General features: G+C 43.2%; 1 protein-coding gene across 1 annotated transcript in view; it reads right to left on the minus strand.

Annotated features, from left to right (window-relative positions):
• The window catches only part of LOC120032973 (integrin alpha-X-like), a 31,662-nt gene extending 11,560 nt beyond the window's left edge, over positions 1 to 20,102 (minus strand). Inside the window, exons 1-19 of the mRNA XM_038979248.1 lie at positions 20,010 to 20,102; positions 19,729 to 19,796; positions 19,278 to 19,392; positions 18,930 to 19,060; positions 17,879 to 18,021; positions 17,599 to 17,752; positions 10,837 to 10,972; positions 10,534 to 10,610; positions 10,264 to 10,387; positions 9,992 to 10,134; positions 9,615 to 9,755; positions 9,226 to 9,423; positions 8,979 to 9,109; positions 8,652 to 8,806; positions 6,838 to 7,004; positions 6,507 to 6,629; positions 6,282 to 6,352; positions 6,031 to 6,172; positions 5,532 to 5,630 (exon numbers count right to left, since the gene is read on the minus strand). Coding sequence (XP_038835176.1) covers positions 5,532 to 5,630; positions 6,031 to 6,172; positions 6,282 to 6,352; positions 6,507 to 6,629; positions 6,838 to 7,004; positions 8,652 to 8,806; positions 8,979 to 9,109; positions 9,226 to 9,423; positions 9,615 to 9,755; positions 9,992 to 10,134; positions 10,264 to 10,387; positions 10,534 to 10,610; positions 10,837 to 10,972; positions 17,599 to 17,752; positions 17,879 to 18,021; positions 18,930 to 19,060; positions 19,278 to 19,392; positions 19,729 to 19,764 — 2,286 coding nt within the window. The 5' untranslated portion in view covers positions 19,765 to 19,796; positions 20,010 to 20,102. The remainder of the gene's footprint in view (positions 1 to 5,531; positions 5,631 to 6,030; positions 6,173 to 6,281; positions 6,353 to 6,506; positions 6,630 to 6,837; positions 7,005 to 8,651; positions 8,807 to 8,978; positions 9,110 to 9,225; positions 9,424 to 9,614; positions 9,756 to 9,991; positions 10,135 to 10,263; positions 10,388 to 10,533; positions 10,611 to 10,836; positions 10,973 to 17,598; positions 17,753 to 17,878; positions 18,022 to 18,929; positions 19,061 to 19,277; positions 19,393 to 19,728; positions 19,797 to 20,009) is intronic.
• Positions 20,103 to 20,686: the final 584 nt, after the last annotated feature.

Genomic DNA, 20,686 nt, shown 5'->3' on the forward strand with positions numbered 1-20,686 from the left:
CAGTCAGGATGCTCTCGATGGTGCAGCTGTAGAAACTTTTGAGGATCTGAGGACACATGCCAAATCTTTTCAGTCTCCTGAGGGGGAATAGGTTTTTTTCGTGCCTCTTGGACCATGTTAGTTTGTTGATGTGGACACCAAGGAACTTGAAGCTCTCAACCTGCTCCACTACAGCCCCATCGATGAGAATGGGGGTGTGCTGGGTCCTCCTTTTTCCTGTAGTCCACAATCATCTCCTTAGTTTTGATCACATTGAGGGAGAGGTTATTGTCCTGGCACCATACTGCCAGGTCTCGGACCCCCTCACTATAGGCTGTCTCGTCGTTGTTGGTGATCAGGCCTACCACTGTTGTGTTATTAGCAAACTTAATGATGGTGTTGGAGTTGTGCCTGACCGTGCACTTATGAGTGAACAGGGAGTACAGGAGGGGACTGAGCACGCACCACTGAGGGGCCCCTGTGTTGAGGATCAGCGTGGCAGATGTTACCTGCCCTTACCACCTAAGGGTGGCCCGTCAGGAAGTCCAGGATCCAGTTGCAGAGGGAGGTGTTTAGTCCCAGGGTCCTTAGCTAAGTGATGAGCTTTGAGGGCACTATGGTGTTGAACGCTGAGCTGTAGTCAATGAATAGCATTCTCACATAGGTGTTCCTTTTGTCCAGGTGGGAAAGGGCAATGTGGAGTGCAATAGAGATTGCATCATCTGTGGATCTGTTGGGGCGGTATGCAAATTGGAGTGGGTCTAGGGTTTCTGGGATAATGGTGTTGATGTGAGCCATGACCAGCCTTTCAAATCACTTCATGGCTACAGACATTAGTGCTACGGGTCTGTGGTCATTTAGGCAGGTTATCTTTAGTGTTCTTAGGCACAGGGACTATGGTGGTCTGCTTGAAACATGTTGGTGTTACAGACTCAGTCAGGGACAGGTTAAAAATGTCAGTGAAGACACTTGCCAGTTGGTCATCGCATGCTCAGAGTACACGTCCTGGTAATCCATCTGGCCCTGCGGCCTTGTGAATGTTGACCTGTTTAAAGGTCTTACTCACATCGGCTGCGGAGGGCGTGATCACACAGTCGTCCAGAACAACTGATGCGTTCATGCATGTTTCAGTGTTACGTGCCTCGAAGCGAGCATATAAGTAATTTAGCTCGTCTGGTAGGCTCGTGTCACTGGGCAGCTCTCGGCTGTGCTTCCCTTTGTAGTCTGTAATAGTTTGCAATCCCTGCCACATCTGACAAGTGTCAGAGCCGGTGTAGTACAATTTAATCTTAGTCCTGTATTGATGCTTTTCCTATTTGATGGTTCGTTGAAGGGCATAGCGGGATTTCTTCTAATCTTCCGGGTTACAGTATTACTCCTTGAAACCTGCAGTCATCGATGCACTTATTGATGAAGCCAGTGACTGATGTGATATACTCAATGCCATCGGAAGAATCCCGGAACATATTCCAGTCTGTGCTAGCAAAACAGTCCTGTAGCTTTGCATCTGCTTCATCTGAGCACTTTTTTTTAATTGACCGAGTCACTGGTGCTTCTTGCTTTAATTTTTGTTGGAATTATGGTCAGATTTGCCAAATGGAGTGCGGGGGAGAGCTTTGTATGAGTCTCTGTGTGTGGAGTAAAGGTGGTCTAGAGTTTGTCCCCCCCCCCCCCCCCCCCCCCTCTTAACATGCTGGTGGAAATGAAGTTTCCCTGCATTAAAGTCCTCGGCCACTAGGTGCGCCGCCTTAGGATGAGCATTTTCCTGTTTGCTTAAGACGGTATATAGCTCATTGAGTGTGGTCTTAGTGCCAGCATCAGTCTGTGGTGGTATGTAGACAGCTACAAAAAATACAGGAACTCTCTAGGTAGATTGACAGCTTATCATGAGACCTCGAGACTTCCTTAAATATCGTGGATTTCTTAGATATCGTGCACCAGCTTTTGTTTACAAATATACATAGACCAACACCCCTTGTCTTACCAGAGGCTGCTGTTATATCCTGACAATAGTGTATACCCACCAGCTGTATGTTATTCATGTCGTCGTTCAGCCACGACTCGGTGAAACGTAAGATATTAGTTTGTAATGTCCCGTTGGTAGTTTAATCTTATTAATCTTATTTTATTTTCCAATGATTGCACGTTGGCTAATAGAACGGATGGCAGTGGGGGTGTAGTCGCTCGCCTACGAATTCTCCGAAGGCAGCCCGACCTCCGCCCCCTTTTCCTCTGTCTCTTCTTCACGCAAATGACAGGGATTTGGGCCTGTTCCCGGGAAAGCACTATATCCTTCACGTCGGACTCGTTAAAGGAAAAAGCTTCTTCTAGTTCTTGGTGTGTAATCGCTGTTCTGATGTACAGAAGTTATTTTCGGTCTTGAGCAGTAACATTATGTACAAAATACGTTTTTAAAAAGTTACAAACAACGCAAAAAACTAACTGAATAGCACAGTTGGTTAGGAGCACGTAGAACATCAGCCATCCTCTCCGGCGCCATTCTACATTCTTTTCACTGTCAATTGGGTTACTATTGTGGAGTAACTACAATGTTGTAGATCCATCCTCAATTTTCTCCTATCACAGTCATTAAACTCTAACTGTTTTAAAGTCACCATTGGCCTCATGGTGAAATCCCTGAGCGGTTTCCTTCCTCTCTGGTAACTGAGTAAGGAAGGCCGCCTGTATCTTTGTAGTTACTGGGTATATTGATACACCATCCAAAGTGTAATGAATAACTTCACCATGCTCAAAGGGATATTCAATGTATTTTTACCTGTTTACCAATGAGCGTCCTTCTTTGTGAGGCATTGTAAAACCTCCCTAGTCTTTGTGGTTGGATCTGTGTTTAAAGTTCACTGCTCGACTGAGGGACCTTACAGATAATTTTGTGTGTGGGGTTCAGAGACGAGGTAGTCATTCAAAATTAATGTTAAACAATAGCGTCCGAGGCTCTAACCCTGTTGTAGTGAGCAAATTATTTTCTTGTCTTGCGTGGTTGTACTGATGGCACGAAGAAGATGGAGTACTGGAAGTATTTGTTTATTCTACTACTAGCCTCACTGAGTTGAGATACTGTGGAGTGCACCAAACACTCTGCTAGTGCAGAGACCTTGGTAACGTACAGCCAGAATGAACCTCATGCCCTACAGCCAAGTAAAGTTGGCCTACTAGAGCTGCCGCCTGAGATGAAACCAAGGAAAAGGGGAAGCGGGGGAGGCGTATGACTACAAAACAAGAGAGGAAAGAAGCTCAATCTCCCATCCTTTCTCATGGGAAATGTCCACTTGCTTGTAATCAAGACGGAGGTGCTATCGGCAACAACTTCGTATATGAGATTACATCAGCAAACAAGTCTGGTATGGTGCACGGAAACTTGGCTAACGGAGGTCATACCTGATTCCCATGTGGAGGTGGTTGGTTTCACGATCATCAGAGCTGACAGGAGCTCGGAACTTTCGGGGTCAAGTAGGGGGGAGGCGTCTGTATGTGAACAATCAATGGCGTCACAGTGAAGAGGGTCTGTTCCCCTCACGTGGAGGTGTTAGCAGTGGGCTGCCGACCCTACTATTTACCAAGAGTTCTCTAGTGTGATAGTGATTGTCTACATCCCGCCGTCTGCAAATTTTTAACTGGCCACAGACACTATCCATGAATTCACCACATTACCTACTCAATCGATCACCCTACTCGGTTATCTCTGGAGATTCCAACCAATGTTTGCTGTCCGCAACACTTCCTACCTTAACAGTATGTTAAAGTTCAAACTCGTCTGGACTAGACCATTGACATTCTCTACGCCAATGTGAAAGATGCCTACTGCTAGACTGCTCTGCCTCCACTGGACAATCTAACGACCTCGTCCAGCTGCTACCAAAGTACCGCCCACTGGTCCAGAGGTAACATGTCACTCAGGCGGTGATTCACGAATGGACACCTGAAACTGGAGAGGCGCTACAGAGCTGCTTGGCAGGTACAGATTAGAATCTATTTATAGACGACTGGGAGGAGGAACTTAAGGGTCTCTGAATGCAAAACGGACTATGTGAACTTCTCTACTGACAATATTGTGCCAAGCAAAATATGAATACATACTGACGTTAGACCGTAAGCTGCAAGCAAAAAACATGCAGGATATCTAGTACGGTAGGAAGAAAACCGAGAGGTTTTTTTGTTTGTTTTTTACCGGATTCGATAAGTATGATTTGTCAGCAGAGCAACATCAGATAGTGCAGGTGCTAGACTCTGATCTGGGAAGCACTGTGCCCATGAGCATCTCGAAGAAACAAGTGAGGCAGCTGAAGAGGATCAGTCCCAGTAAGTCAGCAGGGCCTGATGGAGTTGACGCCAGAGTACTCAAGGTGTGTGCTAATCAACTGGCTTTCATACTGCAGCATATTTTCAACTTCTCACACAACAATGAACTGAGCCACTGGTGAAGAGATTGGCACTGTTGACTCTAATAAGTACTTAGGTTTAACAGTCGACAACAAACTGAACTGGAAGGAGGCTTTTCAGTGGCGACAAAAGCCCAATCCAGAATGTAATTTAAGGAAGCTTTGATCTTTTAAAGTATGTGACAAAATGCTTTGTATGTTCCATAGCAATGTCGTGGCGAGTGTAGCGACCTATGCCATTGTGTGCTGGAAAGGGAATTTACCTAAGGAGGACTTTTATGCAAGCTTGATAAAATCATTAAGAAAGAGTACTACAATTGGCAGCAGCCTGGAATCAATGCAAGACATGTTCATAAAAAAGCTGCACATGATCGTGGACAATGACACCAGGGCTCGAATGCAACACAGGAGCAGCTTCAGTAGCAGGTTAAGCCTGCCCAGATGTTCCACAGAGAGGTTAGATGGTCATTTTTACCCGCAGCCATGAAGCTTTTTAATGAGTAATTGATTAACTTGTTATGAGGTTTTTCTATTGGTAAATGTTGTTGCTTGGTTTTGTCTTTCCCAAAGTAGGATAAAAAAAACAGCAATTGAATCAGATTATTATTTTAGGGATACTATGGTGTATGTGCCTTTTTGTCTTAATGTTTGGTTTTTATCATGTTGGTCATTGTTGCATGTCCTGTCATTTTAAGTCATTGATGCATGCTGTGATAAAACAATTTCCCAAGTTGAGATGAATAAAGTAATGCTCTGCTCTCTACTCATCATTGCACACAGTGAGTCCATGCAATTTATGTGACTTATTAAGCACATTCTTATTTCTGAACTTATTTAGGCTTGCTATAACAAAGGGGTTAAACATTTTGAGTCTGGACATTTCAGCTTTTCATTTTTAATTTGTACAAATGTCAATTATAATTCCACTTTGACATTACGGGGTATTAAATTCAGGCTGTAACACAACAACACTTGCAAAAAGTCAAGGGGTCACAATACTTTCTGAAGGCACTGTATCGCTCATTTCAAAGCTGTCACTCAATTAGACATTGAGTTACTGCTTTTAGCTCTGAGTCTTTATCATTTAAGAACATTTTAAAGCTTTACCAGTGGATTCACAGCATTATTTACTGGTATATCTAAGTAATCACTCACTGTAGTTTTACTACGGTAGACAGGTATGCTGACACTGCATGTAGTTCTATTCATTTCACCTTCCAGACCACCACAGCTGAACACCGTTCTCCTTGTGGACTATGGAATACAGACAATATGTCAAGTGTGTAAATAATTCAGAGTCCCTGACAGTCTAAAATAAACAAGCATGTTAAAAATGAACCACTTTACGGAACTAATCAATTCAACACTTAAAGGTGCACTACGCATAAATCGCTATATGTACGTTTTTTGGGCAACCCGACCAAATTCACATACAAATGGGAGTTATAGATCTGTCATTCTCATTGAAAGCAAGTCTGAGAAGGGGTAGATCTGTTCCAGCCCAGGAGGATCACCCCTGATTAAACTAATCACCTAACCCTTGATTGGCTGAACATGTTTTGGGTCTCCAGGTTTGAATAACACTGGTTTAGATGAGAGCAAGAACAAAACATCAGAGTGAATTACACAATAGATGGAGGGGTGTCGGTATTACCTTCAGAAGATGCATCATGGAGAATGAGAGGCCAGGAGGGTAGAGGAGGGTTAGACTGGTGTTGTAGGAGTCATCCCCGTGATTGGACAGTCTTATAGTCACGTTGAAGTAACTCTGGTCCACCACTAATAAAGTTGATGTGCTGATAAGAGAGACAAGACTGTACAGTCAGAAAACATACTTGAGCAGTCAGTAATTATTATAGCCACAAACAAGTTACTTTATGTTTTCTCTGTTTATCAGATACTTACATAAAGTTGAAGTCCACCTCAAGCTCTGCCAAACAGGTTTCATTTTCTTTGCAGTTCTTTTCAAAGGGCACCTAGGACGAATTCAAGACAGCTGTGAATGTGTTTAGATTACCTGTTTTCACAGGTCTTTGGCTAAATTACAGTACTCAGTCCACAGTCATTGCTAGTACTGTTGATCATTGTAAGTGAACAGGTTTTAGTCAGACCCAGAATATATCCTCGTACCTCGACCACAGCCTGTGTAGGACTGTCAGTATTCAGAATGGCAGTAAGACTCTCTTGTTGGCTTTCAGATTGAGAAAAATTAAGTTGGATGATTATGGGCGATAATGTGTCGATCACGCATTGCTGGAAAAAAATCAAATGTGGCATTCATTTCCATATCCATAGTCCTGAAAAACCCTCATTCTTCTCATCACTGAATAAGATCAATACACAATAATTCAATAATAATTCAACAACCTAACAACGTAATGTTATTCATTAAATCCCCTCCTTACGAGAGACATTATGGTTGTTGTATTGTTGCATAGCTACAGTTTCTCATTGATCATACTGTCATGTAGAGTGAGTGGTTGAAGCAGGTCCGCTCCTTTCTCAGCTCCACAGTAGAGAGAAGTCTTCTGGCCCCTTTGTTCGTGTCGCTGTAAAATGCTCGGCTCCTCTGTCTCAGTGGATCCACATCCAGCGAGTAGGAGACGTTCATCCCTGCACTCAGTGCCCCTGGAAAAGTACACAAGAGTATGAACTGGCATCCTTATCAGGGAGAGAAGTTCAGAACCTCATGGTTGCCTGCTGACGGACAGCATTGAAGTAGAAAGCAGAGATGGAGTCAAGACCTGAACTCTCGAGTCCCAGATCCACACCAAGGAACAACCTTTGGCACCTTAATTGGGGAGGACAAGCTTGTGGTAATGGCTGGAGTGGAATAAGTGGAATGGTATCAAACATGGTTTCCATGTGTTTGATGCCATTCCATTTGCTCCTTTCCAGACATTATTATGAACCGTCCTCCCGTCAGCAGCTTCCATCGGTCTTCAGACTGGGAAGAGACCAAGATCCACTTATTGTTGTCAGTGATTTAGCTATGCACCGAGGCTCCGACCTAGACCATCAAGGCCACAATTACACTATATATACAAAAGTATGTGGACACCCCTTCAAAGTTGTAGATTTGGCTATTTCAGCCACACCTGTTGCTGACAGGTGTATAAAATTGAGCACACCGCCATGCAATCTCCACAGACAAACATTGGAAGTAGAAGAAGAGACTGAAGAGCTCAGTGACTTTCAACGTACCACTGTCATAGGATGCCACCTTTCCAACAAGTCAGTTCCTAAAATGTCTGCCCTGCTAGAGCTTCCCCGGTCAACTGTAAGTGCTGTTGTGAAGTGGAAATGTCTAGGTGCAACAACGGCTCAGCCACGAAGTGATAGGCCACACAAGCTCACAGAATGGCACCGCCGAGTGCTGAAATGCGTAAAACACATCTGTCCTCTGTTGCAACACTCACTACCGAGTTCCAAACATCCTCTGGAAGCAACGTCAGCACAATAACTGTTCGTTGGGAGCTTCATGAAATGGGTTTCCATGGCCGAGCAGCCACACACAAGCCTAAGATCTCCATGCCCAATGCCAAGCGTTGGCTGGAGTGGTGTAAAGCTTGCCGCCATTGGACTCTGGAGCAGTGGAAACGCGTTCTCTGGAGTAATGAATCACGCTTCACCATCTGGCAGTCCGACGGACTAATCTGGGTTTGGCAGATGCCAGGAGAACGCTACCGGCCTGAATGCATAGTGCCAACTGTAAAGTTTGGTGTAGGAGAAATAATGGTTTAGGACTGTTTTTCTTGGTTTGAGCTAGGCCCCTTAGTTCCAGTGCAGGAAAATCTTAACATTACAGAATACAATGACATTCTAGACGAATCTGTGCTTCCAACTTTTTGGCAACAGTTTGGGGAAGGCCCTTTCCTGTTTCAGCATGACAATGCCCCCGTGCACAAAGTGAGGTCCATACAGAAATGGTTTGTTGAGATCAGTGTGGAAGAACTTGACTGGCCTGCACAGAACCCTGACCTCAACCCCATCGAACACCTTTGGGATGAATTGGAATGCCGACTGCAAGCCAGGACTAATCGCCCATCAATGCCCGTCCTCACTAATGCTTGTTGCTGAATGGAAGCAAGTCCCCGCAGCAATGTTCCAATAACTAGTGGAAAGCCTTCCCAATGGACTTGGCAGCTGTAGCAGCAAAGGGGGGACCAACTCCATATTAATGCCCATGAATTTGGAATGAGATGTTCGACGAGCAGATATTTTTGGTCATGTAGTGTATGTAGTCTCAGATCATAAAGTTCTGAGAGTTCTTACCAGCTTTACTCTTTGTTGCCTCTGCCATGTTAAAGCAGGCTGTTAAAGTGACCACGGGGGAAATTATCTCTTTTGCCAGACAGTCAAAGTTATCAGTGCTGATCCCCGAGGGATGGAAGTGGAGATGAGCAGAGACGCTGAGGACCGGTCTGGACCTGTGAGCGATCATAAAGATTGGGATGTTAGCCTACATTGTACGATGTTGGGTAGCACCGCCCTCACCTCATTGAGCGCAGCCCCCATTCAGTACAGATCGCACCCTAGTGGGATATTTTTACTGTCCGTTTAAAACAGATTTATTTTCTTAGCCTTTTTTTGGACTCGTACCTCAAGACGACAACTGCGCCACGCGCTCCTACTACGATGTCAGTCAGTCCATCCTCACCCAGGTCCATCTTCCCATCAATCGTCTGGCCAAAGAACTGGATCTTAGATCTCATCATCACAGCTGAGATGCGCTGCAGTAAGAAGACATACACAGATAATGAAAAGCCATTGATATCCCAGGAGGGATGTCTGTTTTATTTGATAATGAAGGGCTTCTTTTAACGATTTCCATCTTCGTCTGCCTCACCTGGCTGAATTCAGGGCGGATCCCCTTTAGCTTTTCACCCAGGTAGATGTACACGGCCCCCCTGTTATCGTCCTCAAGTGGAGCGCCCACAGCTACATCCTTCAGCCCATCTCCATTCAGGTCTGTGAGAGAGCAGATGGAGGAGCCGAATCTACCCTGAGACAGCACTGAAACATTCATCTCCATCCTCAGTTCCAGCTAAGAAAGGAGAGATCACATGAAGATAAATCCATATTACACTGTCTTTTGTGCATTATTATTAAAGATAATGGATATTTATATCCAAATGAATATATATCGGCTTCCAGATCACTTTTTCCCTGGTGAACATATTCAGCCACAAATTCAGCATTTGAATCTGTTGTTCAGAGGTTCACAGTTCAGCCCACCTTATCAGTCAGTGTGTAGACGTAGATCCTGCCCTCTCTCGGTGGTTGGTGAAACATTGGTGCCCCCACCAGGAGGAAATCTAAGTTGCCGTCTGAGTCTATGTCCACAGAACACAGCTCTGCCCCGAAGTAGGAGCCCATCTGAGAAAATCAAAACTTACATTCATATAAAAATAGTTTTGAAAAGTTTTAAGAAGCCCTCTGGTTTGGAATGGAACTCATAATTTAACATACAAAGTGACATCATGTGTTCCTCTTTACTATCGGAGGAGTGATTCAACCTTTGAAGTAACCCCAAAATCTGGTTTCATGCTGTCCCTATTGTAAAACTTGATTGAAATACCACACTGCTTGCAGAAATAGCTAATGTTACCAACCTGTTCCCCAAACAATCTTTGTGCCACAGTCCAGTTGTTGTTGACCTTGTTAAAAAGTAGGATCTGTCCCATGTGTTCAGATCTTGGTGCTCCAGTAAAATATAGAAGGTTCTCATTCTTCTTCCCAACAGCTACAGAGTATCCTGTAACGACAATGAAGAAATGTAGGTTCATTGTAACTACACTCCCTTCTCTGAAACATCTGAACTAACAGAGCCTTGAAAATAGGGTTTTTTGAGCAATATCTTTTTTTGAGCTTAATGTTCCATTACCCATATAGGAATCTTTGTCCAATGTGAGGTCCTGGATTTCCCTTTCCTCTGATCTCAGACCCTTAGTCTCTAAGAGGGACCCACGCCAGTTGTTTGATCCCACTGAGCCCAAAACCAAGGTGTCCTGTAGAGAAAATAAAACAATGGGTAAGATTTTTCATTAATAAGCATTAATTATCTATATAAACTAGTTGCAATGGTGGTCAGTACATTTATAAAAATATTAAGATGATGATAAAACATACTGGACATACTATCGCGATATCTCACCTTATCAACGTAGACAGCACTGAACCCACTCTGAGACATCTCCTTAGTCAAGTTTCCAGCCAGAGCAGTCTTGGAACCTAGAACATACGGACAGTGATATAACTAGCGATATATTAATACTTCTACTGTGGAATGTTTTGAGGAAGGTGTTATCACCAGAAATAAATACCAGTATATTTCAGGAAGTGACCAGTATTTCCACTTCAGTTTTTTTTTGATGAATAACAACTCTCAGTTGACAGGGACTTTGCTGAAAAATAAGTAAGTAGTACTAAGACATTTCAACTGAATCCGGAGTTGTACCTTCAATGTTGAAGATCTTTTTTTGAAAGTTGTCTAGGATTCCTTTTAGTCCGTTGTAGTCCTGGATTAGGAAAGTGTTGTTCTCTTTTGGCTCTGATGCCAGGGACTTGAGTTTCGTCAAATCAAGAATCTTGACCTGCCGAGAAATATCAAATCAAATTATACTGGTCACATACACGTGAATAGCAGATGTTATTGCGGGTGTAGCGAAATGCTTGTGGAATTATAGTGAAGTCTAATTTCCTTTTCAATATGAATGATATTTAAACATCCACATCGTAATTGGGAAATTGGACTGGACCCTTGAGACTAGTAATAATAATAATAATTATATTTTTTAGCGCTTTTCAATACAAGTAACAAAGTGCTTCACATCATGAAATAAAAGTACTAACAAACAAACAAAGACAGAAGAAAGAAGAAAAAATAAAGCTAATTAAAATCATACGTTAAAAGCTTCTTTATAAAAGCGTATTCAGCTTATCTATTGACTGACCCGTGTGTCAATCTAAGTAACATAATAAAAAAGTCCCCATCAAAATCCGTCAATTTAAGATAGAGATCTGTTTTTTGCATGGGCTGCGTGCGTCACAATCCACCGTATCCGCCAATGTCTGCCTTCCGCTTCTGCAGTGGACGGTGGCGGGACCACAGTTGTGTTTGTCAGACCATGAGACATCCCGAAAATCGGTCGTCTCGCGAAAACGTCTATAGCGTCCGAAAAGAAACGTCCTCTCACTGTCAACTGCGTTTATTTTCAGCAAACTTAACATTTGCAAATATTTGTATGAACATAACAAGATTCAACAACTGAGACATAAACTGAACAAGTTCCACAGACATGTGACTAACAGAAATGGAATAATGTGTCCCTGAACAAAGGGAGGGTTAAAATCAAAGGTAAGTCAGTATCTGGTGTGGCCACCAGCTGCATTAAGTACTGCAGTACATCTCCTTCTCATGGACTGCACCAGATTCTCCAGTTCTTGCTGTGAGATGTTACCCCACACTTCCACCAAGGCACCTCAGTTCCCGGACATTTCTGGGGGGAATGGCCCTAGCCCTCACCCTCCGATCCAACAGGTCCCAGATGTGCTCAATGGGATTGAGATCCGGGCTCTTCGCTGGCCTTGGCAGAACACTGACATTCCTGTCTTGCAGGAAATCACGCACAGAACGAGCAGTATGGCTGGTGGCATTGTCATGCTGGAGGGTCATGTCAGGATGAACCTGCAGGAAGGGTACCACATGAGGGAGGAGGATGTTTTCCTGTAACGCACAGCGTTGAGATTGCTTGCAATGACAGCAAGCTCAGTCCGATGATGCTGTGACACAGCGCCCCAGACCACGACGGACCCTCCACCACCAAATCGATCACGAGGCCTCGGTGTAACGCTCATTCCTTCGATGATGAACGGGAATCCGACCATCATCCCTGGTGAGACAAAACCGCGACTCGTCAGTGAAGTGCACTTTATGCCAGTCCTGTCTGGTCCAGCGACGGTGTTGCCGGTGATGTCTGGTGAGGACCTGCCTTACAACAGGCCTACAAGCCCTCAGTCCAGCCTCTCTTAGCCTATTGCGGACAGTCTGAGCACTGATGGAAGGGTTGTGCGTTACTGGTGTAACTCGGGCAGTTGTTGTTGCCATCCTGTACCTGTCCCGCATGTGTGATGTTCGGATGTACCAATCCTGTGCAGGTGGTGTTATACGTGGTCTGCCACTGCGAGGACGATCAGCTGTCCGTCCTGTATCCCTGTAGCGCTGTCTTAGGTGTCTCACAGTACGGACATTGTAATTTATTGCCCTGGCCACATCTGCAGTCCTCATGCCTTCTTGCAGCATGCCTAAGGCACGTTGACGCAGATGAGCAGGGACCTTGGGAATCTTTATTTTGGTGTTTTTCAGAGTCAGTAGAAAGGCCTCTTTAGTGTCCTAAGTTTTCATAAATGTGACCTTAATTGCCTACCGTCTGTAAGCTGTTAGTGTCTTAACGACCGTTCCACAGGTGCATGTTCATTAATTGTTTATGGTTTATTGAACAAGCATGGGAAAGATGGGCTGTGTACAGGTGCAATGATCGGTGCAATGATCGGTAAGCTGCTCTGACAGCTGATGCTTAAAGTTAATGAGGAAGATATAAGACTCCAGCTTCAGTGATTTTTGCAATTCGTTCCAGTCACTGGCAGCAGAGAACTGGAAGGAAAGGCGGCCAAAGAGGAGTTGGCTTTGGGGGTGACCAGTGAAATATACCTGCTGGAGAGTGTGCTACGGGTGGGTGTTGCTATGGTGACCAGTGAGCTGAGATAAGGCGGGGCTTTACCTAGCAAAGACTTATAGATGACCTGGAGCCAGTGGGTTTGACGAAGAATATGAAGCGAGGGCCAGCCAACAAGAGCATACAGGTCGCAGTGGTGGGTAGTATATGGGGCTTTGGTGACAAAACAGATGGCACTGTGATAGACTACATACAATTTGCTGAGTAGAGTGTTGGAGGATATTTTGTAAATGACATCGCCAAAGTCAAGGATCGGTAGGATAGTCAGTTTTACGAGGGTATGTTTGGCAGCATGAGTGAAGGATGCTTTGTTGTGAAATAGAAAGCCAATTCTAGATTTAATTTTGGATTGGAGATGCTTAATGTGAGTCTGGAAGGAGAGTTTACAGTCTAACCAGACACCTAGGTATTTGTAGTTCTCCACATATTCTAAGTCAGAACCGTCCAGAGTAGTGATGCTAGACGGGCAGTCGGGTGCGGGCAGCGAATGGTTGAAGAGCATGCATTTAGTTTTACTTGCATTTAAGAGCAGTTGGAGGTCCCGGAAGGAGTGCTGTATTGCATTGAAGCTCATCTGGAGGTTTGTTAACACAGTGTCCAAAGAAGGGCCAGAAGTATACAGAATGGTGTCTTCTGCGTAGAGGTGGATCAGAGAATCACCAGCAGCAAGAGCGACATCATTGATGTATACAGAGAAAAGAGTCGGCCCGAGAATTGAACCCTGTGGCACCCCCATAGAGACTGCCAGAGGTCTGGACAACAGGCCCTCCAATTTGACACACTGAATTCTATCTGAGAAGTAATTGGTGAACCAGGTGAGACAGTCATTTGAGAAACCAAGGCTGTTGAGTCTGCTGATAGGAATGTGGTGATTGACAGAGTCGAAAGCCTTGGCCAGGTTGATGAAGACGGCTGCACAGTATTATCTTTTATCGATGGCAGTTATGATATCGTTTAGGACCTTGAGCATGGCTGAGGTGCACCCATGACCAGCCCGGAAACCAGATTGCATAGCGGAGAAGGTACAGTGAGATTCGAAATGGTCGGTGATCTGTTTGTTAACTTGGCTTTCGAAGACTTTAGAAAGGCAGGTTAGGATAGATATAGGTCTGTAACAGTTTGGATCTAGAGTGTCTCCCTCTTTGAAGAGGGGGATGACCGTGGCAGCTTTCCAATCTTTAGGGATCTCAGACGATACGAAAGAGAGGTTGAACAGGCTAGTAATAGGGATTGCAACAATTACAGCAGATCATTTTAGAAAGAGAGGGTCCAGATTGTCTAGCCCAGCTGATTTGTAGGGGTCCAGATTTTGCAGCTCTTTCAGAACATCAGATATCTGGATTTGGGTGAAGGAGAAATGGGGGAGGGAAGTTGCTGTGGGGGGTGCAGAGCTGTTGACCGGGGTAGGGGTAGCCAGGTGGAAAGCATGGTCAGCCGTAGAAAAATGCTTATTGAAATTCTCCATTATCGTAGATTTATCGGTGGTGACAATGTTTCCTAGCCTCAGTGCAGTGGGCAGCTGGGATGAGGTGCTTTATGACCACTCTATGGAAAGATGAGACTCTCACGAACACGATGAAGGAAACCCATACAAATCAATGGAAGTATGGAGGCAGTTTTGTGCCAACAAAAATATAAGGGGTTAAATATGTGTCCAAGAAACAACAATATATCCTGAGCTTTGTTATATCTCCTAGATATAGGACAGACATTTCAAATCCTTATTCCTTAGGATTAATTTTTTGACTGACTTTTTTTTGCAATTCATGAATGTGTTATTCAAACTGTTTCTATGGTCTATAGTAGTAAAGGCCAAATTCAATATTTTATCAAATTGTTTTAGTTTAGTTTTTTTGGGATAGCTAAAGGAAAAATAGCTAAAGCAAAATCAAATAGCTAAATAATCCATGGTATGACCATCTTAAAACAATTACATATGTTAGCTTAGTAGAACCCTGGGTCTGATTATTTAAATAACGGTATCTGCAAAGCAGTGAAACTGAATGTTATGATTGCGGATGATGTCACCAAAGGGAAGCATGTACAGGGGGAAAAAATGGAGCCCAGAATTGACCCCTGAGGGATGCCATAGTGAATAGGTGCTGGGGTCGATACTGAAGCACCCATGCTCACTGAGAAACGTCTGCCGCATAGATATGACCTGCACCAGTCGAGGGCAACTTTTTTACAATTCTGTAAAGAATCGTAAAAACTGTTTGCAGAAATCTGTCCCTGTTATGGGGGGCACCAACATCATGCTTTTTTTTTTACATCATTTTTGAGTTGTGGGAGTTCTCAGAGATCAGGGTAGAGAAGTAGTTTGCTCTTGTATATTTAACCACAACATTGTAATTTTTCATCAGATCCTCCAGTATCTCATAGTATACTTGACGTTTGTAGGCCTTCCATTTCCGTTCTGCATTCCTAGTACACTTTTTAAGGCAATAGTGTGGTCATTTATCCAAGGCAGACAGTTGATTTGTGGTTTTAACTGGTGCCACTGAACCTGTTCAGCAAATCATTGTGTGATGATAGAACAGGATCATTAGTAGAGGATTAAAAGGCATTTGTAAATGTACTAGCAGTTGTGGAGGTATTGATGGGAGTGGGAACAGATACATTTTAAGGAGGAGAAACGACCATTTGCCAATATATTTGCACCTCTGAATTTCAAGTTGAACCGATTTGAAAATGTACCTCAACCCAGGGATGGAAGGTGTTGCTGTTCTCCTAATTATCCCACAAGGGTAAATGGAGAAGATCAAATACTGCTGCTTTAGCATTACCTAACCAGCATGAGGATGAACAAGGCAGTTTAATAGAAAACTAGCACTATTTCAATCTTCTCCATTCACCGTAAATTGTTGTGGGATACGTCGGACTACAGAGAAACCTTCCATCCCTGGATTGAGGTACGTTTGCAAACCATTTCACTTGAAGTTCACAGAGATGCAAGTATATTGGCATTTGGTAGTTTCAACTAGGAGGAGAGCATACCTTCTAGTCAACATGTTTTTACTAGTGATCAGCCAGCTGTAGTTATGGGAATTAAATAGTTGTAATGGAATTAAAGTGCGTTCAGAAAGTACTCAGACCCCTTGACTTTTTCCACATTTTGTTACGTTACAGCCTTATTGTAAAATTGATTCAATATATATTTTTTCTCATAAATATACACACAATACCCCATAATGACAAAGAAAAACTGTTGTTTTTTTTGTGCAAATTTATTAAAATTAATAAACAGACATACCGTATTTATATAAATATTCAGACCCTTTGCTATGAGACTTGAAATTGAGATCAGGTGCATCCCTTTTCCATTGATCATCCTTGAGATGTTTCTACAACTTGATTAGAGTCCACCTGTGGTACATTCTATTGATTGGACATGTTTTGGAAAGGCACAAACCTGTCTATATAAGGTCCCACAGTTGACAGTGATTTTAGAGCAAAAACCAAGCCATGAGGTTGAAGGAATTGTTCGTAGAGCTCCAAGACAGAATTGTGTCGAGGCACAGATCTGGGGAAGATAACCAAAAAATTGCTGCAGCATTTAAGATCCCCAAGAACACAGTGGCCTCTATCATTCTTAAATGGAAGAAGTTTGGAACCACCAAGACTATTCCAAGAGCTAGCCTCCTGGCCAAACTGAACAATCGGGGGAGAAGGGCCTTGGTCCAAGATTGAACTCTTTGGTCTGAATGCCAAGTGTCACGTCTGGAGGAAACCTGGCACCATCCCTACGGTGAAGCATGGTGGTGGCACCATCATGCTGTGGGATTTTCTTTTCAGCGGCAGGGACTGGGAGACTAGTCAGGATCGAGGGAAAGATGAACGGAGCAAAGTACAGAAGGATCCTTGATGAAAACCTGCTTCAGAGTGCTCAGGACCTCAGACTGGGGTGAAGGTTCACCTTCCAACAGGACAACGACCCTAAGCACACAGCCAGGACAATGCAGGAGTGGCTTCGGGACAAGTCTCTGAATGTCCTTGAGTGGCCCAGCCAGAGCCCGGACTTGAACCCGATCGAACATCTCTGGAGAGACCTGAAAATAGCTGTAAAGCGACGCTTCCCATCCAAACTGGCAGAGCTTGAGAGGATCTGCAGAGAAGAATGGGGGAAACTCCCCAACACAGGTGTGCCGAGCTTGTAGCATCATACCCAAGAAGCCTCGATACTGTAATCGCTGCCAAAGGTGCTTCAACAAAGTACTGAGTAAAGGGTCTGAATACTTATGTAAATGTGATATTAAAAAATAATTGGCCAAAAAAATGTATAATCTGTTCTTGTTTTGTCATTATGGCGTATTGTGTGTAGATTCATGAGGGAATAAAATGATTTAATACATTTTAGAATGAGGCTGTGATGTAACAAAATGTGGAAAAGTCAAGGGGTCTGAATACTTTCCGAATGCACTGTAAGTCATACAATTGTGTGGTGTTGTGTTGGGGTTATGCAGGATCCCTTTTTAAGGACTTACCCCGATGATGAAGCGGATGATGTTTTTCTCATCACTTCTTTTGATAGACTTGAACCTTCTATCAGTATCACTGGGATCTCCATCTGTTATTACGACCAGTACTTTAGTTGCATATGCGGTGGCGCCGGCGGTTTGGTTTTCAAAAATGTTTTTCCTGAATTAGATACAAACAACAGATCAATCTATCTTTCTTACACCACAATCCCCTTTGATCAGACTCTGAGTATTCGGTCAGAACTTTGACAGTAAAACTGATTAATAATGATCAACTGTGACCTACAAGACAAAGTCTATTGCCTGATGTGTGTTGGTTAGATCAGCCATTTGCTTTTCTTCCCAAAGTTTAGTAAAGGCTCTCCCCTCTTGGTAGTCTTTGAAGTTGAAAACTGTCCTGGTGTTTGATGAGAACTGAACCGCTGCGAACTGTCGTTTACAAAAGAGGAAAAGATTACTAATATTGATTTCATACCATACTTTCCATGCAGCAACCTGGGTATTGCACATATACTCTTAGAATTAGTGGTGACTCGAGGAACCCTGAAGATCGCTAGTCGATGGTTCATATTTGCAGCTTCGGTTAGTTGAGGGGTTCTTGGAGTAAACTTTAATGGTTCAATGTAGCATTGTGCTCCTGGAGGAACCCTGGAGTGGAGGTGCGGCTTAGTAGGTGTTTGGCATTAACGTAGATATTTTTTGGGTCACCCTTTAGAGTAAATGTCAATCCTGTTCATCTGATCTGTTGTATTGTTATCACATGTTAAGATTGAACACTGACAGTTTTGTAGCTTCAATGAGGCTTACAGAGGCGTATGAGTTCCTCAAGAGCCTACGCAAATCCCAAAGTTAGAATAGTTACCACTGTATTACTATATGTAAACAGAAATGCTAATATTATTGATATTGTATTAGAATAAATAATATGCATAAATATTCAAGATTTTTTAATGCAGTGTACAAACTTAACATGATGAACAGGAATGACATTTACGCTAACCATTGGCCAAAAATAACCATCTGAAAGCTACTCCACCAATAAGCCACTCCTCCAATCTGATAGGCTTCCACATCTACAATATATTATTAAAAAGGTTCAAAATGTAACCCGTCCCATCACAAAAAGGTTCCGGTTTGAACCTTTACACAGGGGTTCCTTGAAGACCCTTTTCAGAGGGTTCCTCAAGGAACCTGTTTGAACTGGAAAGGTTCTGCCGTTGTGGCAAGCCAAAAGCTTCTTCTAGGCACCTTTACTTCTAAGAGTGTAGATAAACAGATGTACGTTCAGCAACCTCATGAGCATGTTTTAGGTTATGAACTTTAAAAGGGAAGTTTACCTTGATTGAGGAGTTTTTTAGGGTTGTCATGATATTGTTTATGAAACCTTTGTTCTTATCAAATTCTGTCGTTGTCATGCTTCCTGATCCGTCAAAGAGGAAAACGAGGTCCACTATTTTCTTAGTACATTCTGGAAGAGAAAGTGAATTACATAAATGTATATGATGTATAACACTCACAACATTCTTCACATATTCAGGAATCCAGATCTTATCATTCACAATTCATATTTTGTGACCTAATCCTAATGTAATTTAGCATGACATGAATAAACAGTCAATGTATACCTAAAACCCTTGGGTTATGTTATTATTATCGACAATTGTCTTCAAGTTTCACCGTTATACCTTGGAAGTCAGGTGTGAAGTTCGAGGTGATCTGGAGCTGGCTGTTGAACTGATAACAGATACTGTTCAGATAGGAGTTCCCATCGCACTCGTGTGCCAGGCCAGGGCTGCAGGCCTGAATGAGGAGAATACGTCATTGTAAATGGGATAAAATAATGGGTGGACCTCAGATGTCTTCAAAAGAGAGAGTTACAGGAATTTGCCATGATCATTTGCTGAGCTATTGTTTTTTGACTCAAGTGAAACAAGTCATTTAGGTTTACACAGGCAGCCCAATTCTGATCTTTTTCCCACTAATTGGTATTTTGACCAATCACAGCAGATCATTTTTCAGAGCTGATCTGATTGGATTGTTTATGTAAACACAACCAAACACATGAATTACACATACTCACATGGAGTATTTGAAAACAAGAACATGATCAAATTAAATGTTTAGTGGTTATCTTACAGTGAACGTTGGCGGAGAAGTAGATTGTCCAGCCATAGACAGTCCAATGTACTTGATTTTGTCAGTAACTGTTGAAAGGGAAAAGGCAGATTTGCAGAATCAACTAGTGTTTCTCATTTTCAAGATCTTGTTGACATTTCAGCAATATTTTAATACTCGATTAGCCATGGTTACCGTGTTAGATGTTCTTATAATTATTCATTTTGTTAATTAAAGTAACCACCATTCTCAAATGCAGTCCAGTAAGTACAGTATAGTGTATCATCAACATCCATCTCTACCTTGAGGAGTGTAACAGTCTGTACAGTTTGTTTGGTCTTGAGCACATCTACAGATTCCACCAGATCCATTCTTCTGATATGGCGCACTGACCATTACCCTGTGGGGGAGAAATAACAGTATAGATTGGTCGATTTAGATGAGCCTGTGTGACTGCTTATATATATACTCAGTTTATTAGGTACACCCATCTAGTGCCGGGTCAGACCCCCTTTACCTCCAGAACAGCCTGAATTTTTCGGGGCATGGATTCTACAAGGTGTCAGAAACGTTTGTTACTCAATTGGTACCATGGGACCTGACGTGTGCCAGGAAAACTTTCCCCACACCAGTACACCACCTCCACCAGCCTGTACCGGTTATACAAGGCAGGATGGATCCATGGACTTATGCTGCTTACGCCAAATCCTGATTCTGCCATCAGTATGATCACCAACACTGGACAATTGAAGAGTGCAAAAACATTGCCTGGTCCGATTAATCATGGTTCCTGTTGCTTCATATGCCCACTGGAGCCGCTTCTTCTTGTTTTTAGCTGATAGGAGTGTAACCTGGTGTGGTCGTCTGCTGCAGTAGCCCATCCATGACAAGGATTGACGAGTTCTGAGATGCCGTTCTGCGCCATTATTTATCTGTCTGTGGCCCGCTTGTTAGCTTGCACGATTCTTGCCATTCTCTT

Source organism: Salvelinus namaycush, chromosome 39 (genome assembly GCF_016432855.1).
Source record: "Salvelinus namaycush isolate Seneca chromosome 39, SaNama_1.0, whole genome shotgun sequence".
In the NCBI taxonomy this organism is placed as follows: Eukaryota; Metazoa; Chordata; class Actinopteri; order Salmoniformes; family Salmonidae; genus Salvelinus; species Salvelinus namaycush.